The sequence below is a fragment of the Myodes glareolus genome, chromosome 20, assembly GCF_982192425.1.
Source record: "Myodes glareolus chromosome 20, mMyoGla1.1, whole genome shotgun sequence".
In the NCBI taxonomy this organism is placed as follows: Eukaryota; Metazoa; Chordata; class Mammalia; order Rodentia; family Cricetidae; genus Myodes; species Myodes glareolus.
In genome coordinates, this window is record NC_142045.1 from 12,912,204 (window position 1) to 12,936,298 (window position 24,095).

Here is a 24,095-nt window from a genome sequence, read left to right on the forward strand (position 1 = left end):
AAAGGGAAAACTCCTCCATTGCCAGGGGTAATGCAAACTTGTATACCCATTCTGGAAATCAGTATACTGGTTTCTCAGAAAATTGAAAATCAATCTACCACAAGACCCAGTAACATCACTTTTGGGCATATACCCAAAGTATGCTCAACCATACTACAAGGCCATTTGATCAACTATGTTCATAGCAAGATTGTTCTTAATAGCCATAATCCAGAAACAACCTACATGCTCCTAATCCGAAGTATGAATAAAGAAAATGTGATACATTTACATAATGGTGTCTACTCAGCAGTAAAAAACAATGACATCTTGAAATTTGTAAGCAAGTGGATTGAATTGAAAAACACTATCCTGAGTGAAGTAATCCAGACCCAGAAAGATGGTTATGGTTTGTACCCACTCATAGGTGCATGTTAGCTGTAAAGCAAAGTATAAGGAGCTTGTAGTTCTCAAACCCATAGAAGCTAAGTAACAAGGAGAACCCTAAGAGAAGCATCCATATATCCCCCTGGGAAGGGGACATAAACAAAATTTTCTGAGAGAATTGGGAGTGTAAGGATGGGGGGAGAAGGGAAGGAGAAAGGGGATGTGGTGGAGAATAAAGGAAGGGGCAGGAGAACTAGAGGGAACACCGGATGGTCTAGATTGGGGAAGGACAGAGTCAGAGAACAAGAAAGAGATAGCTTTATTGAGGGAGCCATTATGGTGCTAGCGAGAATTCCAGAACTAGAGAAATCTCTGGAAACCACAAGGACGACCCCAGCTGAGACCCTAAGCAACAGAGGAGAGAGTGCCTGAACTGGCTTTGTCCTGTAGTCAGATTGATGAATATCTTAAATGTCACCATAGAACCTGCATCCACCAACTGAAGGAAGCAGGTGAGAGAACCACAGCAGAGCAATAGGCTGAGCTCTCAAAGTTCAGTAGAAGAGAGAGAGGAGTGAGAGCAAGGAGGCCAAGACCATGATGGGAATACCCACTGAAACAGTTAACCTGAGCTAATAGAAGCCTTCCTATTCCGGCCTGATGGCAAGGAAACCAGCATAGGACCAAATAAGCCCTCTGAATGTGGGTGACAGTTATACAATTGGGGCAGACTGTTGGGCCATTGGCAGTTGCACCAGAATTTATTCCTACTGCTTATTCTGGCCTTTTGAAGACCCATTCTCCCTGGAGGGATACCTTGCTCAGCATAGATATAGTGCAGAGGAGCTTGGTCCTGCCTCAAAGCAATTTGCTGGACTATGTTGACTCCCTGACTCCCCTTGGGAAGCCTTATCCTCTCTGAGGTTAGGATGGGTGGTAGGATAAAGGGTGGGGAGGAAGGTGGAGGGAGCAGGAGGAGGGGATGGGAAATTCATTTAGCAGGTAAAATGAGAAATTATATTTTAAATAAATTAAAATAAAATAAAAATTTTAAATGCATGCAAAATTGGGCTTGCATGACTGTGTTACTGGAAAGCATATTAGATGTGAATTTACTAGGAAGGCAATTTGCATTTTAAAACTAAGGAGATATTTATAAAAATGTTATGCTAATGTATTTCCTGACTAATACACAACTACATAATCTTACTACACCAATAGAAATGATTTGCACAATTACAACTGATCTGTTGGGTACCTACCAACTGGTAGGATGGATATACAACCTGCTAATAATTCTCCTCTACTCTGTATCCAGTATTCATTTATCTCCCTAGGCACAACAGAGCCCGAGGTAACACTGCAAAATGCACCCAATGGACAGCATCTGTGCTTCACATACTCACATTGATGTCTTCCAAATCTAAATTATTTAGGACAATATTGTTCCTCTTCCATATGATAGGGGGTCTCAGGGCTCCCACAACGGCACAGCTCAGAACAGCACTTTGTCCCACAGTGGCTGCTGTAATGACCACTCTCTGTTCTTCAGGCAGACTCAGCTGGATCACCTCTGCAATAAAACGTATCAGTATATTGGTAAGTAGGTCATTTTCCAACATTAATTATTATAAAGTTTATGAATATGAGTGATTTTGGCTTTGAATTTGAATAGCAGAGAAAAAAAGCTTTCAGTAAAATGAAGAAAAGAGTAAATTGTTTCCAATTAAAGGTCGGAATGATATTTCAATTTAGTTGATTGACAAGCGTCCTCATGAGGCGATGAACTATTAACCGCGAAATGAGTATCAAAAGGAGAGTTACACTAAGCATGGCAGATTGCACCTGAAAGAGAAATAAATTATTTAACCACCAATTGCACATGTACTGTGTCATCCTCATTGAAATAAAAATGATGTTGCTTATTGTCTGATGAATTTGTTCTGTAGGTGAGGTGAGATCATTGCTGGCCAGCTTCAGAGAACAGTTGCACAGCTACGTGGGCAAACTGCACCATTAAGTTGGAAAATATAAACTGTCTCTAAGAAAATGGACTTATTTGGGAAGTTGGAATGGGAGAGGAAAAATGAAAATATGCTCCAAATTTTACCAACCTCATAGTCATGAAGTGGCATTATGTCTGTTCTCGCTGAGTGCTGGTACAGTAAACATTTTCTGTTCTTGGAATTTTACACTTAAACATCTCTCTTATCTAGTACTTATATGTCTGTCTGGGATTATGCAGTCATGAACACATTGTTGGAAAGGTAAATGTCACTTTTCTTTTCTCAGTCAATCCTTACCATCTACGAATTACCATCCATTGCCTGAAGAGTCATCATTAGGATAACTGAAACAGTGTTCCCATTTCTGCATCCTCCTGGATATGCCCTGTGGTTCCTGCTTATTGTTTAGACTCTTATTCTGATGACACACTATGTTTGAATATTACCTCTTAAAGTCCTATATATCACAATCAACTGTTTGGGGTTACAGATGTTTTATGAGATTGAGTGACCCTCATTATGTCTTCTAATTTGAACCTGCCTGCGTAGTAACAATTCCTCCCTAGACACCTCTCATTCAAGGTTTAAGTTTGCTTACACCTCTTCTATTAACCTTTTCTCTCTAGAAGGAAAAAAAAAGAATTTCATATGGCATAACCATTCAACAAATAGATGTCTGGAGTTTGCTTTTACCATCAGTCCAAGGCATATTCTTGCCTTGAAAGACAGGAGCTGACAGAAGGCCTACACTCCCTTAAGCACACTCAAGTGCTAATATTAAGTGATTTGTGTGAAGACAGTACAGTCTCATACACCACTAACCAGGAAAGTCAGAAACAAACTAGATTGCTATTCTATTACAGAGTACCTTGTCTCCAAGACAGGAAGAATTGTTATTTAGGCTATTACCATTTTTCATTATCCAAGAAGTGGGCAAGATAGTCTTTAAACCAAAAACCCCTATTACAGAGAGTTTCAATCCAATATCCTATTTTGTAAATTACATCAGAAAAATCTAAAAAATAGACCACAATTACCTTGCCGAATCATTTGTATAGACAGTTTATTTTTTCTCAATAACATTGACTGATACTTACTTTTATTTTGTGATGTTTCCTGAATAGTAAGAGTTCAGAGGACATTTCCATCTGTTTTAGTTGATATATATGCTGCCCTATGTATACATGCGTATATTTATACCCACATATATAAACACACCTCTATACACCTACCCATATGGTGAAATTCATATATACAAAGAAATAGGCACGAATAAGTGTTATTACATTGATTGGAACTAGTATACTTTGAAATTTTCAGAGAAGATCCCAGCCTTCTGCCTGGAACCCATACCCTCCCCTCTCCTTTTTTCGGGGCTTAAATTCCTCCATCTCAGCCGGGGTGGGCACCGCGGGCCAGGTCAGTAGGTGAGTGCAAAGGGACTGGAGTCCCTTTGTTCCGATAGCCGGCCTGCAGCAAGCCAAGACTGCAGGCAGGGGCACCTCTGACCAGCGAGGGGCTCTGATCCTGTGGAGGGGTAAGTGTATTGTTCCTGACCGCCACACAAGGCCGGTTAGGGAACACACAATATTCCCGCCATCCTTATCTCCCTGAATACTCCAAAGGGGCAGCTTCCCCCAGCTAATCCCTCTCTCCTGCTACACCATCCCAGCTTTCTGCCTGGAACCCATACCCTCCTCTCTCCTTTTTTCGGGGCTTAAATTCCTCCATCTCAGCCGGGGTGGGCACCGCGGGCCAGGTCAGTAGGTGAGTGCAAAGGGACTGGAGTCCCTTTGTTCCGATAGCCGGCCTGCAGCAAGCCAAGACTGCAGGCAGGGGCACCTCTGACCAGCGAGGGGCTCTGATCCTGTGGAGGGGTAAGTGTATTGTTCCTGACCGCCACACAAGGCCGGTTAGGGAACACACAATATTCCCGCCATCCTTATCTCCCTGACTACTCCAAAGGGGCAGCTTCCCCAGCTAATCCCTCTCTCCTGCTACACCATCCCAGCTTTCTGCCTGGAACCCATACCCTCCCCTCTCCTTTTTTCGGGGTTTAAATTCCTCCATCTCAGCCTGGGTGGGCACCGCGGGCCAGGTTAGGCCGTGAGTGCAAAGGGACTGGAGTCCCTTTGTTCCGATAGCCGGCCTGCAGCAAGCCAAGACTGCAGGCAGGGGCACCTCTGACCAGCGAGGGGCTCTGATCCTGTGGAGGGGTAAGTGTATTGTTCCTGACCGCCACACAAGGCCGGTTAGGGAACACACAATATTCCCGCCACCCTTATCTCCCTGAATACTCCAAAGGGGCAGCTTCCCCCAGCTAATCCCTCTCTCCTGCTACGCCATCCCAGCTTTCTGCCTGGAACCCATACCCTCCCCTCTCCCTTTTTCGGGGCTTAAATTCCTCCATCTCAGCTGGGGTGGGCACCGCAGGATGTACAGGCGGTGAGTGCAAAGGGACGAAAATCCCTTTGTTCTAATAGCATGCCTGCAGCAAGCTAAGGCTGCAGGCAAAGTGATTCCTGGATAGCAAGGGGCACTAATCCAGTAGCAAAAGACCCAGCGGAGGGACGAGCCATTGGAGAGCATCTGAAGGAAGAGATGGGCAGGCGCCAAGGCAAGAATTCCTCCAACAATCTGAAAAACAACACGAAAACACCAGATCCCAGCGATCTTATGACAGAAGGACTTGAACACCCTATACCGGAAGAAGTGGAAAACAGTGTCATTATAAAAGCAATAGAGTCTCTTAAACAGGGTATGAATAACTCACTTAAAGAAATACAAGAGAAATATAACAAAAAGATGGAAGAAATGAGTAAAGAAATGGAAGACAAATATAACAAAAAGTTTGAAGAAATAAGTAAATTCGTAAATGATACCCTGGGAAACCAAGAAAAAGCAATCAAACAGGTAATGGAATCAGTTCAAGAATTGAAAACTGAAATGGAGGCAGTGAAGAAAACACAAACCGAGGACCGGCAGGATATGGAAAATCTAGGTAAACAAACAGAGACTTCAGGAACAAGCATAACCAATAGAATACAAGAGATAGAAGAACGAATCTCAGATTATGAAGACACCATAGAGAAAATAAATGCCCTGACCAAAGAAAACAGCAAATCCAACAAATTCTCATCACAAAACATTCAGGAAATATGGGACATAATAAAAAAACCAAATCTAAGAATAATAGGAGTAGAAGAAGGAGAAGAATTGCAGACCAAAGGTCCAGAAAATATATTCAACAAAATTATAGAAGAAAACTTTCCCATCCTAAAGAGTGATATTCCTATGAAGGTGCAAGAAGCATACAGAACACCGAATAGACTGGATCAGAAAAAAACATCCCCTCGCCATATAATAATCAAAACACAAAGCATTCAGATTAAAGAAAGGATATTAAGAGCTGCAAAGGAAAAAGGTCAAGTAACCTATAAAGGTAAACCTATCAGACTTACACCAGACTTCTCTATAGAAACCATGAAAGCCAGAAGGTCCTGGATAGAGGTACTGCAGAAACTAAGGGACCATGGATGCAAGCCCAGATTAATATACCCAGCCAAGCTTTCATTCACTATCAACGGAGAAAACAAAATATTCCAGGATAAAAACAAATTTAAACAATACGTAACTACTAATCCAGCCTTACAGAGAATATTAGAAGGAAAATTACATCCCAAGGAATCCAACATTGCCAACACTGACTACAATAACTCAGACATCTAGCGACCCTTCACTAGCACAACTCAAAGAAGGAAAACACATACACTCTACTACCCAAAAAAAAAAAAAATGACTCGAGTCAACAACCACTGGTCATTAATATCTCTTAATATCAATGGACTCAACTCACCTATAAAGAGGCACAGAATTAGAGATTGGATACGAAAACAGGATCCAACATTCTGCTGTTTACAAGAAACACACCTCAACCACAAAGACAGACACCTACTCAGAGTAAAGGGTTGGGAAAAGGTTTTCCAAGCAAATGGACCTAAGAAACAAGCGGGTGTGGCCATTCTAATATCTAACAAAATCGACTTCAAACTAAAATCAATCAGAAGAGATGGAGATGGACATTTCATACTCATAACAGGAACATCTCATCAGGAAGAAGTCTCAATCCCGAATATCAATCCTGAATATAAAGGCACCCACTTATGTAAAAGAAACTCTTCTAGAACTCAAGGCAGTCATCAAACCACACACGCTAATAGTAGGAGACTTCAACACTCCTCTCTCACCAATGGACAGGTCAATCAGACAGAAACCAAACAGAGAATTAAGAGATTTATTGGAGGTATTGAATCAAATGGACTTAACAGACATCTATAGAACACTCCACCCAAATAGGAAAGAATATACCTTCTTCTCTGCAGTTCATGGAACCTTCTCGAAGATTGACCACATACTCGGTAACAAAGCAAACTTCCACAGATACAAAAAAATATTAGTAACCACCTGTGTCTTGTCAGATCACCATGGATTAAAATTAGAATTCAACAACAATGCTAACCCCAGGAAGGCATCAAACTCATGGAAGTTGAACAGTCAACTACTAAATCACCCCTGGGTCAAGGACGAAATTAAGAAAGAAATTAAAGACTTCCTTGAATTTAATGAAAACAAAGACACAACATACTCAAACCTATGGGACACTATGAAAGCAGTGCTAAGAGGAAAGTTCATAGCAATAGGTGCCCAAATAAAGAAAACGGAGAAAGCACACATTGGAGACCTAACAGCACACTTGAAAGCTCTAGAAAAAAAAGAAGCTGATTCACCCAGGAGGAGTAGAAGACTGGAAATAATCAAACTGAGGGCTGAAATCAACAAAATAGAAACAGAGAAAACAATCCAAAGAATCAATGAATCAAAAAGCTGGTTCTTGGAGAAAATCAACAAGATTGACAAACCCCTATCCAAACTAATCAAACGGCAGAGAGAGAACATGCAAATTAATAAGATCAGAAATGAAAAGGGGGACATAACCACAGACACAGAGGAAATTCAGAGAATCATTAGATCTTACTACGAAAGTTTATATGCCACAAAGTTGGAAAATGTAAAAGAAATGGACATTTTTTTAGATAAGTATCATATACCAAAGTTGAACCAAGAACAGGCGAACAATCTAAATAGACCTGTTAGTCGCGAAGAATTAGAAGCTGTTATCAAAAATCTCCCTACCAAAAAAAGCCCAGGACCAGATGGTTTCAATGCAGAATTCTACCAGAACTTCCAGGAAGAGCTAATACCTATACTCCTTAAGGTATTCCACAATATAGAAACAGAAGAGTCATTGCCTAACTCCTTTTATGAAGCTACAGTTACCCTAATACCAAAACCACACAAAGACACAACCAAGAAAGAGAATTACAGGCCAATCTCACTCATGAACATCGACGCGAAAATTCTCAATAAAATACTGGCAAACCGTATCCAAGAGCACATTAGAAAAATTATCCATTATGATCAAGTCGGCTTCATTCCAGAGATGCAGGGCTGGTTCAACATTCGCAAATCTATCAATGTAATCCATCATATAAATAAACTGAAAGAAAAAAACCATATGATCATCTCACTAGATGCTGAAAAAGCATTTGACAAAATTCAACACCCATTTATGATAGAGGTGTTGGAGAGACTGGGGATACAAGGATCATACCTAAATATAATAAAAGCAATATACAGCAAGCCGACAGCTAACATCAAACTGAATGGAGAGAAACTCAAAGCCTTTCCACTAAAATCAGGAACGCGACAAGGCTGTCCACTCTCTCCATACCTTTTCAATATTGTGCTTGAAGTTCTAGCAATAGCAATAAGACAACATAAGGAGATCAAGGGGATTAGTATTGGAAAGGATGAAGTCAAACTTTCGTTATTTGCTGACGATATGATAGTTTACATAAGTGACCCCAAAAACTCTACCAAAGAACTCCTACAGCTGATAAACACGTTTAGTAACGTGGCAGGATACAAGATCAACTCCAAAAAATCAGTGGCCTTCCTATATACAAAGGATAAAGAAGCAGAGAGGGAAATCAGAGAAACATCACCTTTCATGATAGCCACAAATAGCATAAAATATCTTGGGGTTACTCTAACCAAGGAAGTGAAAGACCTATTTGACAAAAACTTTAAGTCTTTCAAGAAAGAAATTGAGGAGGATACCAGAAAATGGAAAGACCTCCCCTGCTCTTGGATTGGGAGAATCAACATAGTAAAAATGGCAATTCTACCAAAAGCAATCTATAGATTCAATGCAATCCCCATCAAAATCCCATCAAACTTCTTCACAGACCTTGAGAGAACAATAATCAAGTTTATATGGCAAAACAAAAAACCCAGGATAGCCAAAACAATCTTATACAATAAAGGAACTTCAGGAGGCATTACCATCCCTGACTTCAAACTCTATTATAGAGCTACAGTATTGAAAACAGCTTGGTATTGGCATAAGAACAGAGAAATCGACCTTTGGAATCGAATAGAAGACCCGGATATTAATCCACAAACCTATGAGCACCTAATTTTTGACAAGGGAGCTAAAGGTATACAATGGAAGAAGGAAAGCATCTTTAACAAATGGTGCTGGCATAACTGGATGTCAACCTGTAAAAAAATGAAAGTAGATCCATATCTATCACCATGCACAAAAATCAAGTCCAAATGGATTAAAGACATCAACATTAATCCGTCCACTTTGAACCTGATAGAAGAGAAAGTGGGAAGTAGTCTACAAGATATAGGCACAGGAGGCCTCTTCCTAAGTAGGACCCCAGCAGCACAGACAATAAGAGAAACAATGAATAAATGGGATCTACTGAAACTGAGAAGCTTCTGTAAAGCAAAGGACACTGTCAGTAGGACAAAAAGGCTGCCTTCTGACTGGGAGAAGATCTTCACCAACCCCTCATCAGACAAAGGACTGATCTCCAAAATATACAAAGAACTCAAGAAACTAGGCACTAAATCTCTAATTAACCCAATTAAAAAAATGGGGTACTGAACTTAACAGAGAATTCACAACAGATGAACTTCGAATGGCCAGAAAACACTTAAGGTCATGCTCAACCTCCTTAGCGATCAGGGAAATGCAAATCAAAACCACTTTGAGATACCATCTTACACCTGTCAGAATAGCTAAAGTCAAAAACACCAATGATAGCCTATGCTGGAGAGGATGTGGGGTGAGGGGAACACTCATCCATTGTTGGTGGGAATGCAAACTCGTGCAGCCACTGTGGAAATCAGTGTGGCGGTTTCTCAGGAAACTGGGAGTCAACCTCCCTCAGGACCCAGCAATTCCACTCTTGGGAATATACCCTAAAGATTCCCTAACATACTACAAAAGCATTTGTTCTACTATGTTCATAGCAGCACTATTTGTAATAGCCAGAACCTGGAAACAGCCTAGGTGCCCCTCAATAGAAGAATGGTTAAAAAAGGTGTGGAACATATACACATTAGAGTTTTACTCAGCGGTAAAAAACAATGACATCTTGAATTTTGCATGCAAATGGATGGAAATAGAAAACGCTTTACTGAGTGAGGTGAGCCAGACCCAAAAAGAGGAACACGGTATGTATTCACTCATTAGTGGATTCTAACTATATTTAAAGGTCTTTGAGCCTATTATTCGTGATCCTAGAGAAGCTAAATAAGAAGATGAACCTGATGAAGATTATTTACCTATCCACCAGGAGGTAGGAAATAGTCAAGAGTCCCAGGTAACCTCGGGTGCATGGGGGGGTGGGAGGGTTGATGGAAGGGGAGAGGGTTAGAGAGAAGGGAGTAGGGGAGGAATGGGGAAAGCTCGGTGGCCTGGGATGGGGGGGGAGGGAGGGAGGATGAATATGGGAGCAGGGAAGAATATATTTCAACTAAGGGAGTCATTTTAGGGTTTACAGGAGACTTGATTATATATGGGATCTCAGGTCCAAGGAGAGATCCCCCAGATTGTTCTCTGGACAGAGGAGAGGGTGCCTGAATCGGCCGTGGCCCATAACCATACTGATGTATATTTTGCTTGTCACCATAGATCCTTCATCTGGCGAAGGACGGGGATAAAGTCGGAGACCCACATTGGAGCACCGGACTGAGCCCCCCGAGGTCCAAATGAGGAACAGAAGGAGGAAGAACATGAAAAACGAAATCAGTACTGCGAGGGATGCTATCACCCACTGATACAATGGAACGGATCTAATGAGAGTTTACCAAGGCCAGTTGGACTGGGACTGAACGAGGAAGTGATCTTACCAGATTCTCGGAATTTGACCGGATTCTCTGAATGTGGCTGGCCTGAAGTCTTTCTGAAAAGCCATTGACTATGACACTGGGACCTGTTTCCTCTACATATACTGGATTTTGGGGATCAAGTCAGTTTGGACACTCACCTACTGGACCTGGAGGGAGAGGGGAGGAACTTGAACTTCCCACAGGGCAGGAAACCCTGACTGCCCTAAGGGTCGAAGAGGGAGGAGGAGAGGGAGTGGGGGGAGTGGGAGGGGGTTGGGAAGAGGGGCGGAAATGGAAACTTTTATAATTTAATAAAATTTACTTTAAAAAATAATAATAATAATAAAAAAAATTTCAGAGAATTCTGGATATATAAAGTTTAAAATATTAAAAAGAGAAACAGTATAAACATAATACATATAGATGTCATAAAGACTATTAATAATTCCCTATGTTTATTCCTGAAGTATAGCATCTAAGTTCCTCTTTAAATAATAAAAAAGAAAATAGAATCTCTAATCTTAATAGCATCATACTACTGTTGGATACTTCATTACTTAGAATTTAATTGCTATTAGGTTACCATGAAAATCTTTTCATCAACTCTTTCATAAGAAATTGGTATGCCATTTGAGGTAGTTGTCATATATTATATTTTAATTGAATAACATGATCCTCTATAATAAATACTGACAATGAGTTAGCCTTCCAAACTGCATTTTAAAGAGAACTTATAATTAGAAAAAAAGAATTACTATTCAGGCAATAATAATATTTACAGAAAACTTTTTTCTCTACAGCTTTACTTTAATTTATTTTAGAAACTTTTAAATTATTAACTAAAGTTATTCATTATCAACTAAAATTATGAAATAATTATTTAGGTGTTAAAGAAAAGTATTTTGAAAAATTATTTAGAATTTTGCATATCCCAACTACATTAAAGAAATTTTATTCACAAAAAGAATCATTTTTATTGAAACTGATGCAAATCAGATCAATAGGTTCTTCCCTAGACAAAGTGAGCCAAAGTTCTTCGATCTAGGAAGTCACATGTCCATCTTTAGTCTTTTTCATGTGATTCATTTTCCAACATTCATAGTTAAGCATTTTGATTCTTAACTTGCAATAAGAACACTTTAGTGGGAATGAATGATGTACTTATACAAACGTTAAATGTATAATTATCATATCCTATTATAGTATGTATGAATGAAGCCATCATTCACTTTAAAACTCTTTAAATTTTATGAGAATAAGGTGTGATCAGGTTGTGTGTGTGTGTGTGTGTGTGTGTGTGCACATGTGTGTGCGTGTGCCGATGCTCAAGAGTATTTTAGTGCTTGGAATTGTAAACATAACAAAGATCCAAAGAAACATAATCTTTTATCTCTATGTTCTTGAATCCATAACGATGATGGCATTCTTTGTTTTCTACCATTCTATCTAGAGTCAGATTTTGGTAGTGATATGCAAAACGTTGCTTGCAGTAATATGGCAGTCATCTTTGCTCTCTCTCTAAGCCTTTGCTGTAGTGAGAAAACATTTGAATGAAATGATCTTTAAGACAAAGCATGTGTAACGTGTTGCTCAGAAATCCTGTGGTCTTTTATGGTGACACATTTCTGTGAGGACCAGGCTTGGGCAGCTGAAGTAGGAGGAACAAGTTTAATTACTTCTTGAGCTCCACAGTGAGCCTGCTTAAAACAACAACAACCCTTCCCCACCCCAAAAAAACCAACCAAACAAACAAACCACCACCACCAACAACAACAACAAAACACAAAATACTCTTGTTAAAGGGAAACCTAAGTGGAGTACACATAAGAATGTTTTGAGAAATTTGTGTATTTTATTGACTCATGAATGTCTCATCTTCCTAACAGCTTTCTTTAGTATGCAAGGAAAGAATATAACGCTCTGATGATGCTGTTTCTAACCTCATATTTTGAAGATTTTGAAGACATGCCATTTTCACTGTAGATCTTTTTATTTTATTTTCTGTTTGATAATTTAGCAACACAAAATCATGTAAATTACTAGCTTACTGTGGGTTACTATGTACTTTTTCTTATCTTCATGACTAGAATTATAAGAATTATAAAAATGTATTTTCAGGCTGAGGAGATACTTGTCATGCAATCAAGAAAACATTAAAAAGAAATGCTACATGAGATGACCTATGCCTGTAACTTCAGAGCTGAGGATGGAGACAGGGAGGCTTCTTGTTGTTGGCTCGTCGGCCATATTTCAGTGAGACAGAAATAAGATGGACGGCTAATGAGTTAATACACTTGAACTTACCCTCTGTGCAAATTATATGCACACATGCATTTTGGCACACATGCATGCACATGTACATGCTCACACACACACACACACACACACACACAAAATACTATCTCATCTTTCCTATTTTACTAAAAAAAGGTACTTTTCTCATACAATATATACTGATTACAGTCTCCCATCCCTCTACTCTTCCCAGTTTCTCTCCACCTGCCCTCCCATCAGAATACACTCCCTTTCTATCTCTCATTAGAGAAAAAAAGAAGAAAGAGAGAGAAAGAGAGAGAGAGAGAGAGAGAGAGAGAGAGAGAGAGAGAGAGAGAATAAGGGACGGAAGGAGGGAAAAAGAAAATTTGGTTTCTAAGATTCTAAAAGATAATGACAAAATATGACAAAATGAAATATAATAAAATAAAATAAAAGCTAGATTGATGTTGGACAATACAAGGCAACAGAAGGAAAAGAGAAAACTCACAAGAATTAGAGACTCATTTGTTTACACATTTATGAATCACAAAAAAAAAAATACTAAATTGAAAGTTGCAATATACATGCAGAGGCCAGATCCATGTAGGCCCTGTGTTTTCTGCTTCAGGCTTTGATTAATATATCTTCAAAATAAAATAAAGAAAAAAAATTTCCCCCAGAAGTAAAAGTTCAAAGGACAAATCTGGTCTAATGCCACTGCTATCTAGAATTTGTTAACTATTCATTCTAATAGAGACTATGGTATACATAAATGCCTGAATGTATATAAAAATTTGTAATTATTAGCTAAGCAGTTGTGGTGCACTTCTTTAATCCCACCTCTGGAGAGGCAGAGGCAGGCGGATCTTCGTAAGTTCAAGGCCAACCTGGTCTACAAGAGTTAGTTCCAAGACAGGCTCAAAAGCTACTGAGAAACCCCATCTCATAAACAGAAACAACAAAAATATGTGATTATAGAAGGAAAAGAAAATATTAACATGGGAATTGTGGTGTCTATAAAAGGAGAATGATGATAGTAAGTTTGAATTAGATTTTTAAATCATGAGAACTGGACATCTTTACCAGGAGTGCATTACATTATTTATGTGTCTATTTTACAGTAGTGAGATATAGAATCCACTGTATATCTAACTTAGTGATACAGTAGTCTCACAAGGTTAATTCCCTGAATATACATATAATTTCTATTACATTGAAACATAAAATAAGTTAAATCAGTGATATATTTATTAACATCCCCTTCTCCTTCCTTACTCTAGCAAAAGACACCTGAAACAAATACTAATAACATAGCAAGTAGGAAACATCAAAAAAGAAAATTAAGTGTTCTAGATGGAATGAATATGAATTAATCATTCTCATAAAGAGAGTGCTGTGATGACTCAATAGCCTGATTCTAATTAACTGTGAAATTTAAATGATATTTATGTCAAGAAACGAAAGAATAAAAAAGTAAATACTCATCTGACTTAGATAGACAAAAGTATGCACTAATTAATTACAGTGAAGTGTATAAAATTGTAGACTAAATGCATATAATATATATATATATGTTGCCTTATAAATCAAAAAATAACGAAACAAAAGAGTATGTAGAAATTAATTTTTTGGCTAACAAAGACTAGATCACATGCTTTATGCATTATGCTTTATGCTTTATGCATTCACTTCAATGGAAGAAATAAGCGATGACAAAAAGAAAGTGTGTATGTGAATAAGTTTATGCCCACAGAGGCTAGAAAAATGTATGTGATCTCCTGGGGCTTAAGTTATAGGCCGGTACCATTCACTTGGTGCTAAGAACAAAACTTCGAGTCATTCACAAAAGCAAATAAGTGATCTCAACCTCTCAGTCACTGCCACTCCTGCCCCACCCTGCACAGAGACTATTTAGTCTTAGAGACCTTCCTACCATGTCCCAGGAGGGAAGTACTGTCACTCACAGCAAGATTGCATCTGGAGCCATATTTCTATTTAATTGATGTCTACGTAGCAAAATAGAGAGTTAGTAAAGAGAACAGGCGATACAAAAGAACGTTTACAGCATAGAATGGATAAACATTGGAGAAAAGGTGAGGCTAATGAAAATGAGTGCATGTCAAATCCTGAAACCACAGCCAAAAACATAGTAGAGAAAATGAGGCAAGCACAATATTTGAAATCAAGTTTTCTGTCAAAGTAAAAAATGCTAATGAGTGAATTGAAGAAGCTGCTTTGTCTCAAGCAATGATAACAGAAACTAAAGGAATCACGTCCATAAAGTTAACAATATAATTAAAGAAAATAAGAAAAATCTTACGATTCTATTAATATATAAATTGCCTATTCAATAGTAAGATGAGCAGGCCAAGTCATAAACAAAAGTAGAAACATGACAGGGGAATAATTCCTTTGCAGTGATGATACAGATTAAATCCCATCTCAGCATTTTTATACACATCTAAATTGAGAACAAAATAAATATATTTTCCATAAGAAGAAATGAGGAGCAAATGCAGGGATGAAAGAGGTGATGAGGAAGGAAGAATCAGAAAGGAAAGAAGGGATGGTGTAAGAATAAAGAAAGAGAAGGCAAAGAAAAGGCAGGAGAGATGGAGGGGGGGAGGAAGGAGATAGAAGAGAGGAAGCAATGGAAGGTAGGAGTAGTTGAGAGAGCTCGGGAGAAGAGGGAGGGAGGAAGGTGGGATAAAGGAGAAAGGGGGAATGGAAGAAGAGAAGGAAGGGCTGAGGGAGCTGCAGAGGAACTGAGTCATGATCAAAGTCAGCAGAGCTGTCTGCCATTGGACCCTGAAGCTGTTCCTTCTGCAGATTATAAATGATTATAGCTTGGAAGCTCAAACTTGAAAAAAGGAATAAAAAACAAGAGGGCATAAATTTAAGAGAGAGCTTGGAATGGTGGTGGAATGATACGGAAAGGAAAATGTTGGAAATAAAATATATAAGTATAAAATATAATTAATTTTATTAATTTTAATAATTAAAAAAATACTTTAGTCTAATAAAAGACTGTGAGAAGAATTATAACTAAACTTTCATCTTTCAAATGTCATGCTTTTGAGCACTTTTATAATCTTGGCTAAGGAAGAGATTTCTTAAGAAGTCTAAATTTTATTCTGTTTATTAAATCATTTAAAGACACTATTAAGAAACCAAATCCACGAGTCACTGAGCAGATGTACTGCTCAAAAATATAACAAAATCTCACTGAAAATTGAATAATGATCTCCTACAGATGATTGCAAGCTGTTAAATAATCAATAGGACTAACAAAAAAATGGAACAAATGTTCATGAATAACTTTAAGGTGCATGGCTCACAATACTCTTACTAAAGGTGGTGCTTAGCAGTTCATGAAATCAGGGGAAGGAATGCTCAGCCCAGAGCCTACCAGACTGGCTTGTAGTTAAGGTTAGCAAAAACAATGGTTGAGAAGTATATGGAGATATGCAAACTTTAAATACCTTAAACACGAGTGCAATTCATCTATACACTGTCTTTCTCACTCAGAGATGAAGTCAAGGCAAACGTGTCTATGTAGGCATGCTTCCCCAAACAAGTCATTCTCATGTTTTACAGATGCCTTGAGTTACGGAACTGAGCAGGAAAGTTTAGGCCACAGGGCAGCTTAGCATAAATTCAATGCACACACACTTATATATTAAAATATCCACACACACAAAGTCCATGATGAAAAATATAAATTCTACTGACAATGCAGATGGAAAATAGCATGAAAAATATTATCACCTGGGCAACGTGGCATTGTTGTGACCTCAGTTTCATTTCTAATGAATTTAGGGGCTTTCAGTAGATTGCTGTCTGTTTCTTTATGTTTCCTATTTTAAAAATGGACACTGTACCTAAACTTTTAAGATCAATGTTAAGATTAAATATGACCGTGAAATGCTTATCAAGGTAATTTCTTGGCCTGATATTCAAATGAATTACAGAAAGTAAAGCTGTCTTTACTAATAAAAAGAAGTTGATACATATATGGGTTGATATGGGCACTAATTCATCATGTTTATGAATATATTATTTTACATTCAAAAGTAACATAATTTAACAAAAATTAATAAATCACAAGTACAGCACTCAGCCGCAGACCACAGGCTTCAGAAGCTCCTTTTTGGTACTCATCTTTCGAGCTAGGTGCTCTAGGGATTATTCTAAAATGTACATACCTTTGCAAAACACACTCAAAATCGTAATGATCCCTATTCTACAGTAAAAGAACCTTGTAAAACAACAGAGCATTGAAACAGCCAGTCATCTTTTCCCCATGTGATTTATTTCAAAACAACATATTGAAGAAATTTGATAATACATTCTAATAAGCTGTGGAATATTAAACATGTAATGTTTCACACATAAGGTGGTTTGAATCTGACATGGACCTGTAGGCTCATGTAAACACGAGCGGGTTAGCACTGTTTGTAGAACTTTGAGAGTCTTTGGAATGGGTGCTTAACTGGAGCAGATCACTGGAGGAAGGTTTTCAAAAACTGTATTCCTCACGCATCTGTTTCTCTTGGTCAGTCAACAAGATGCGATGATCCACCTGGCACTCACAGATACAGACTCTGCCACTCATACTGGTATTTTCCCACGCAATGAAATAATAACAATAGCAATGGAAAAATCTCTCAAGGCTTTCAGCCGAAATAGACCCTTCCTTCTGTTGACCAAGGTTTCTGTCCCACCCAGTCCAGCAGCTGTTCATCCCAAAGAAATACACAGATGTCTACTACATTAATTATACCCTGGCTGGCCTATTAGTTCAGGCTTCTTATTAACTCTTATAACTTACATTAGCCCGTATTTCTGTCTGTGTTAGCCACATGGCTTGGTACATTTTATCAGCAAGACATTCTCATCTTGCTTCCTCTGCAACTGGGTGACAACTGCAAACTGAGCTTTTCTCTTCCCAGAATTCTCCTGTTCTCTTTGCCCCACCTCTAGTTCCTGCCTTGTCACCCTACCTTTACTTCCTGCCTGGCTACTGGCTAATCAGCATTTTATTATAATAATACAAGTGACAGGATACAAGATCATTGCCCGACAGCTTCTTTTCTTTTGCTTCTGTCAGGTATTTGGTCAGGACAATGAGAACAGTGACAGTATGTTTTACAATTTTTACTCTCATTGAAATGGAATTCATATGCATCCCATATGAATGTCTGTGAACCCAGTAATATAGTGGAATCTACTTTAGCAGATCATAACTAGAAGCTGCCCTAATTCACAATGAGAAAAATTTAGCATCCATTTGGGAAACCATTTCTGTAAAGGGAGTGCAAGCAGTTCATTCACACCCACTTCAAAACTGCTTAGTGCCTCTGTGCTGTGTTAGGAACTCTTGCAGGCACAAGGGAAGAATTTGATCCTGTGTGTGTTCATTCCTGAAATTCATTTTTCTTCTTTCTTTGCTCCCCCCCTCTCCCTCCCTCCTTCCTTCCCTCCCTCCCTCTTTCTCTCTTTTACTCTCTTTGTTTTTAATTACAGGCAAGCAAAGAGGTAATTTCTACTCTTTCTTTCATGTGGTGAGATAGCATTTTCTTATATCAAGTTATGCAATGCCTTTTATATTGTTGTCTAATTAAAAGACTTCTGTTAAGAGATTGCTATGTGCCTAATGGCAGACTTCAATACTGAGAAACTGGACATGAGATCAGAGCATTGACTTTCATAGGCAGCCAAACAGAGTGTGTCTGTTTAAGAGTTTATAGCAAATTGATGTGAAGGCCCTGGGAACCAAGACCAGCCTACTCATTTCTGACCCCTCCACCCTGGATTCAAAGATGGGTCTCAGCGATGCAAATGATGAAATAAATTTAACACTTCAACCAGAATAAATTAGGCTATTGAGGGTTGACTGAGCTAATCAAAGTGCCAAGGTTACACTGGAGCATCACATCCTTTACTGGCAGTGGGAAAGCATTAGTCACAAGCATTGGCGGGGACTCTGGGAATCTCCTTGGGGCACACAGACCCAAGGCTTCAAAGGGTTGGTGAATAGAAACACAGTAATGGGAGTGGACGATTCCAAGGTGATAAAACTGATCTGCTGGTGATCTGATCTTTCAACACTAGGATCTGAGATTTTTTTTTTCACTTTCAAGGGTTTTATTAAAGGCTACATGTGACAAATTCTTGGATCTCTGCAAACTTTTTTTCTATGTGCATCACTGCATGTGTGCAATCATAACTTTTATTTAGGCACACTGCAGAAGAATTGAGTTTTTTTATTTTAAAAATTCTTTTTACTTGTTTTTTAGTGGCTTTTTCATTTCTGCAAATATTCCAACTATGGTTGGTAAACCAGGCCTAAAGACCAATTCTGGCCTAGAAAGCTGTTTTCCCACCCTTCAACCCACCCTGGATTTCCTTCTTCTCTGTGACTGCTTTGAGCTAAAGGAGCAATAGATAAACATATGCAAAGCCAAGAGTAGGTACTTCCTGGAGCAGATGCAGCCCATTTAGTGAACAGTTTCTATTCATCTGTGTTTATTTAAATAGGAACCATTCGATTCTGCTCATTCTTTATGACTGAAGTGCTACACCAAGCTACCTAGAGAGGACAAGATTATCCATATGCATGTGTGGGTGAATTCACAAACCACCCTTCCCAGCCACCAGGCAGCATGCCCTGCACAGCATGGACAGCTGCTACACCTCTCCCCACTCAGCAAGCAAGAAGGGACGGCTTGCTACTTGGCAATGCTTGCCCGGCATTCGCCAGCTACATCTTGTCTCTCTCTGATGTATGGAACAATGATCCTTTCTTCTCTTTTCTTGATACCCTTCATACTACTTTTTAGGCAACATTCTCAACCCAACAGAAAAAGAAATGTTAATTATTCCAGGCAAATCATTTGTACTGCTAATCTGAGACTGGGAACACGGTTAGGTCTGCTAAAGAGCATTCACATGTTAATAGGGCTCATTTTAATTTAAATATACGCTTACCCACCAAATTTTGAATAGAATACTTCTAAAGGAAAAACCTCCTCACTTTCTGTGGCCACTTCCTAGAACTCAAAAGGATCAAGATCTGAAGAAGATGTCCTCAGTAAACTCCAGGCCCTGCAGACAGTTTTATTCCTAATTCTAGGCTCCAGCTACAACCTAGGACATTTTTACTTTAGGAAACATGCCACTGTCAACCTTTGGGACAACTTTGAGATACAAGGGTCTTATCTTTTGACACTTTTATTATTGTTATTCGGTATTAATTAACTAAACTATGTGAAGCTGTTTCGATTCCTTCCAGGGTTTCACATACACCAAACAAGTACTGTACAGCAGAACAACATCACTAGCTCTGGATAGTTTTGTCATCCTGGGGTATCTTTCCCAGGTGATCCTGTGGCATTCTGTGAAATTCGATCACTGAGGGCAATGGTGCCTGCATTTTCTGCATCGGATGGCAGTGGTCCTTCCCAAGTGATCATCCATCATTAATGAACAGCAAACACCAGTGACCCAATATGCTCACCAGTCTCCCCTCACCAACAGTTCCCCACAGTACTCGTACACTCGCCAACCACAGCGGTAAAAACCCCAGAAGCCTTTTAGTGTAGCACAGTCTGCTGTCCTGATGACCACAGTTTGGGATCATCTCACCACAGCGTCCTATGGTTCATTTCATCTGCTGGGCCACTTCTATTGGCAGTAAGTAAATATGTTCTGTTTCTCAAAACTTACCATTGCTGTTTCTTCACTCATTCTACTTGTGCTTCAGAGGAAATTTACAAAGAACCAATGAGGAACCAGGAACCTTAATCTGTGTCCCATAAGTCTAGAAAGGCCCAGGACACATAGAAATACAAATGTCCACAGTTATTTTTACCTTTATAGATTGGCAATACGGTCCACAAAATAAGGACAGTGTTTTTTTTTGTTGTTGTTTTTTTTTTTTTTAAATGTCAGGGGTTTATGTACATTTTTGCCTCCATTGACAGAGGGGTAGAAGCCATTAGTATTACTAGACACTCATTTCAGAAATATACATGACTTTAAATAAATTTAGATGTCTCACAACATTTCAGTGAAGTCTAGAATAAATAACCAATGAATATTTATTTTAATTTTTTTTAAATATAAACATACAGTACAAAAAAAATCAGGTATGGAACCAGAGAGATGGCTCAGTGGGTAAAACTTTTTACCACTGAAGCCAGGCAACTCGAGTTCAGTCCCAAGAACTAGACTTCTGGCCTATCTACCTATGCTATGAAATACGTTACTGCAGCACATGCATCATGTACACAACCCATAAATGTTTTAGCAGTTTAAAAATGTAGATGGGACTATATTTCATGACTGAGTAGTTCCCCTTTAGAAATTTCATCAATCTAAACAAATATTTTATCTTTGAATTTGTTATGAAAATGTCAAGTCATGTTCACTAAAAGCAAATTAACTAATAATTTCGGTAATTCTTATTTGACTAATTCTGAAAATAAGAATCTAATAAATGGAGGGCAAAACATCTCTCCAGTGTTCCATTATTACCCATTTAGTAAAATCTAACCCATATGTTGGCCACTTGTCTGTGCTAAATAGTTACCAGGAACATGGCACAACTATCAGTGAGCCCTTGTGGCCCTAAAGAGCGTGAAACATCATGAGTAATACAGCTGAATAGAAATATTTTATAATATCCATTTTCTTTTTATAAAAATTTTCACTTTTAGAAACAAGGATTAACTGTATTACCACTGAAGCATGAAATTGAATGTATTAATTCCTGAGAAGGAAAATTATTAGCATTCAAATTACATAATAAGTTGTAAGTTTCTGTTATACAATCAGATCTTACTTGTTGCTTAAAAATGTAAATGAGTTCTAAAGGAACATATCTCAAAATGCAAACTAAAAATCAGCCTCTAGTTATTCTAATGGATGCCATCTTATAGAGAACAAAAAACAACGACACAAAAAAGCAGTATGCTAAACAGCAAAAATTAAAAAATTAAACTTTCTGACTTTAGGAATTAAAAGAATGAACCACCATTCCTGTAAATTTTCATAATATTTTCTGAGCATAAACTATGACACATATTTTTTTCTGGTATGAAGAACTGCTCTTAAAATTGAAAAGGCAATGCTCTCACTGAGCTTATATTCCAGAAAATAGACATGACACTATACTGGGAATTAAATATACTTTTATTCCAAATCCCATCTTATTATTGTCATTGAATCAAATTTAATTTCAAGACATTAAATATAACTTCCTCATGATGATTCAAAAGATATTTAGATACATTTCCATTTAACTTTTAAAAACTGTCTCTACATAAGTATTTATTTGTGGAAATAATGTTAAAAATGCAACTCAGATTTCAGACTAATGAGCTAGTGCTTTGGAATTCCAACTCTCTACTGGTCCTCAGGTATGATGCTATATGCAAAGTCATATTTTATTTCTCACATAACATTCTGAGCTCTGAATCTAATCAATGAGGTCACGATAGAGAATGTCTCCTTATCCTCAGTGTACACTATCTCAATTCAAACTATTCTTTATCCTTTCAAAAGCACATGTGCTTACTTCTTCAATATCTGCATTTGCTGCTCTATACAAAGCCTGTGAAGTTAAGAATCACACTAAAGAGGCTGGAATGGCCCAGTGATAAGAGTACTCGCTTTTGTAGAGCACTTGAGTTTGTTCCCAAGCACACATACGGTGGCTCACGCTCACCTGGATCACCATTTCTGGGGAATCTTTAGCCTTCTGACATCTGTGGGTACCAAGCATGTTTGTGGTGCACATACTTATATGTAGAGCAATTTCTCATATACATGAAATAAATATATCTACCTTTTGAAGATTAAGACCAGATATTTAACATGCTTAATAAAAGAGCAATTCGAACCAAAAGATTAAAAAGTGGAGGGTTGGGGGTTGAAGGGGAGGGGAGAGATAGGGAGGGGAGCAGAGAAAAATGTAGAACTCAATAAAAATAATAATAAAAATATTAAATATAAAAAGTGGAGAGTTTAACATTTCTTTTTCATTATATTTATATATTTACTTATTTTATATTTATTTTATTTTGTATTTATTTATTATAAAAACTAGGATGTGTTAGAGATCATCATTTTCTGCTTACTATAAATTATACTAAACTTTATTAGAAATTACACTTTATTCTTAAGTATTTTCCAGTAACTATATTCCACAATGAGAAATTATGAGAAGGAATTTAGTAAATTATATAGTTTCAAACATATTTTTGAATTTTCCAGGAAAGAAAACACCTAAAAAGACATTTTGTCAAATAAGACATTTTGAAATATTTAATTGAAATTTTTTGAAAGCACAAACAATGACATTATAAACAACTGAAAATGTAAAATATTAATAGGCCAAAACCAGAAAAACAAACAAACGAACAAAAAATACAGCATTTCTCAGTAGGCTAGACTGTCTGTAGGTCTCTATGTGGCACGAAGGAAAAGGAAACCAAGCACATTAAATAACCACAGGGATGTGTAACGAATGACAGCCATGTGAGGAAGCACGTAAGAACCAAGCTGAATTATTGCTTCAGCCACAATTCCATTATGTGAAACCAACTAGGGAAATCAATTAGTGAAATGGCTAAGTAGAGGCTTGGATTCATGAACGACATAAAAATAGTCATTTTTATGTTTGCAGTCATGTGCATATGTGTATGTTTAAATTAGAATCACCTTTATGTAACAGAAGTTATCCCACTCAAAATGTTTTAACTCTGGAAACTGAAATAAATACTTAAAGGTGCCTTTCTCCTTTTGTTTTATTTCATTGTTTTCATTACGAAAAGAAAGCAAGTAATCACAGAACATCTCTGTATGTGAGAAATATAAAATTTGATTAAGAGACAAAGTGATGAACTTCACAGCTCACTGCAGATTTCTTTCTAGTTTATTCCTAGGTCTGGTGGATGGTTATTGATGAATTCTAAACCTGAGAAGCTCTGTGGATAGCAGGATATCTAACAAATTTCCCAAGCATTGTGGCATTGGTACTGATTGGTGAGTACAGGTGGTGATTAGAATACGGCCACAGCAGATCTGCCCAGGCCAGATCCTGGAAAAAGCTAAAATTTTCTCAAAAAAAAGTTAAATTATTTTTTATGATTTCGACGACTGTGCTGTTTGAACTATGCATCTTTTAGTAAATATTTTCCAAGGATAATAAACCTA

General features: G+C 38.0%; 1 protein-coding gene across 4 annotated transcripts in view; it reads right to left on the reverse strand.

Moving 5' to 3' along the window:
• Fstl5 (follistatin like 5) overlaps positions 1-24,095 on the reverse strand; it is a 501,743-nt gene that overhangs the window by 168,000 nt on the left and 309,648 nt on the right. For all 4 annotated transcript variants that reach the window (XM_085682503.2, XM_085682502.2, XM_048424769.3 and 1 more), the window contains exon 7: positions 1,773-1,939. In XM_085682503.2, the coding sequence (XP_085538629.2) occupies positions 1,773-1,939 (167 nt within the window). The remainder of the gene's footprint in view (positions 1-1,772; positions 1,940-24,095) is intronic.